This window comes from Geospiza fortis, unplaced genomic scaffold (assembly GCF_000277835.1).
Source record: "Geospiza fortis unplaced genomic scaffold, GeoFor_1.0 scaffold1917, whole genome shotgun sequence".
In the NCBI taxonomy this organism is placed as follows: Eukaryota; Metazoa; Chordata; class Aves; order Passeriformes; family Thraupidae; genus Geospiza; species Geospiza fortis.
The window spans coordinates 22,607-23,498 of NW_005054961.1; the positions used below are offsets into that span (position 1 = coordinate 22,607).

General features: G+C 68.2%; 1 protein-coding gene across 1 annotated transcript in view; it reads left to right on the forward strand.

Annotated features, from left to right (window-relative positions):
- Positions 1-892, forward strand: part of LOC106632131 (amiloride-sensitive amine oxidase [copper-containing]-like) — a gene marked incomplete at its 5' end in the record, with an annotated part of 2,207 nt that overhangs the window by 580 nt on the left and 735 nt on the right. Inside the window, 2 exons of the mRNA XM_014311526.2 lie at positions 454-586; positions 727-882. Coding sequence (XP_014167001.2) covers positions 454-586; positions 727-882 — 289 coding nt within the window. The remainder of the gene's footprint in view (positions 1-453; positions 587-726; positions 883-892) is intronic.

Below are 892 nucleotides of genomic sequence, written 5' to 3' on the forward strand. Positions count from 1 at the left end.
GAGCTCCCATGGAGGGGGGCTGTCGGAGCGGGAGCAGCCCTTGGGAGTTTGGGACACCCTGGGGCTGAGGGGGCTGTCAGGGCTGGGGAGCCCCCATGGGAGTTTGGGACACCCCGGGGCTCTTGGAGCTGGGGAAGCCCTGGAAGCTGAAGAGTCTCCGGGAGCTGTGAAACACCTTGGGAGATGAAGAAGCCCTGGAAATGGGGACCCCCTCAAGATCTGGGGATCCTCCAGGGTTGGGAAATCCCTCAGGAGCTGGGGAGTCCCTCAGGGGACCTGGGGAATCCCCCTGGACTTGGGGAACCCCTCAGGAGCTGAGGAGCACACAAAGCTGGGGATCCCCGTGCCCTTGCCAGCCCTGTGTCCCCTGTGGGTGGCACAGGCGGGGGAGCAGGGCAGGGCTGGGACAGGAACCCCCGCCCCCAGGCCGACCCCAGCCCTCACGTGTGGCAGGTACCACCTGGCCGTGACACGGCGCCATGAGAACGAGCCGAGCAGCAGCAGCATCTACACCCAGAACAACCCCTGGGACCCCCCGGTCACCTTCGAGAGCTTCATCCGCGACAACGAGACCATCGAGGACCAGGTGACACACGGGGGGACGCTGGGCACGCAGGGCTGGTGGCTGCTGGGGGGCTCCATCCCCGGAGTGGGGCCATCTCTGGGGGTTCCCCAGCTCCCGCGGGGGGTCCATGGCGCCACTGACACCGCGGTGTGTCCCCCCAGGACCTGGTGGCCTGGGTGACCGTGGGCTTCCTGCACGTGCCCCACGCCGAGGACATCCCCAACACGGCCACGCCCGGCAACGCCATCGGCTTCTTCCTGCGCCCCTTCAACTTCTTCAGCGAGGACCCATCGGTGGCGTCACGGGCCCCGGTGATCGTGCGGCCCC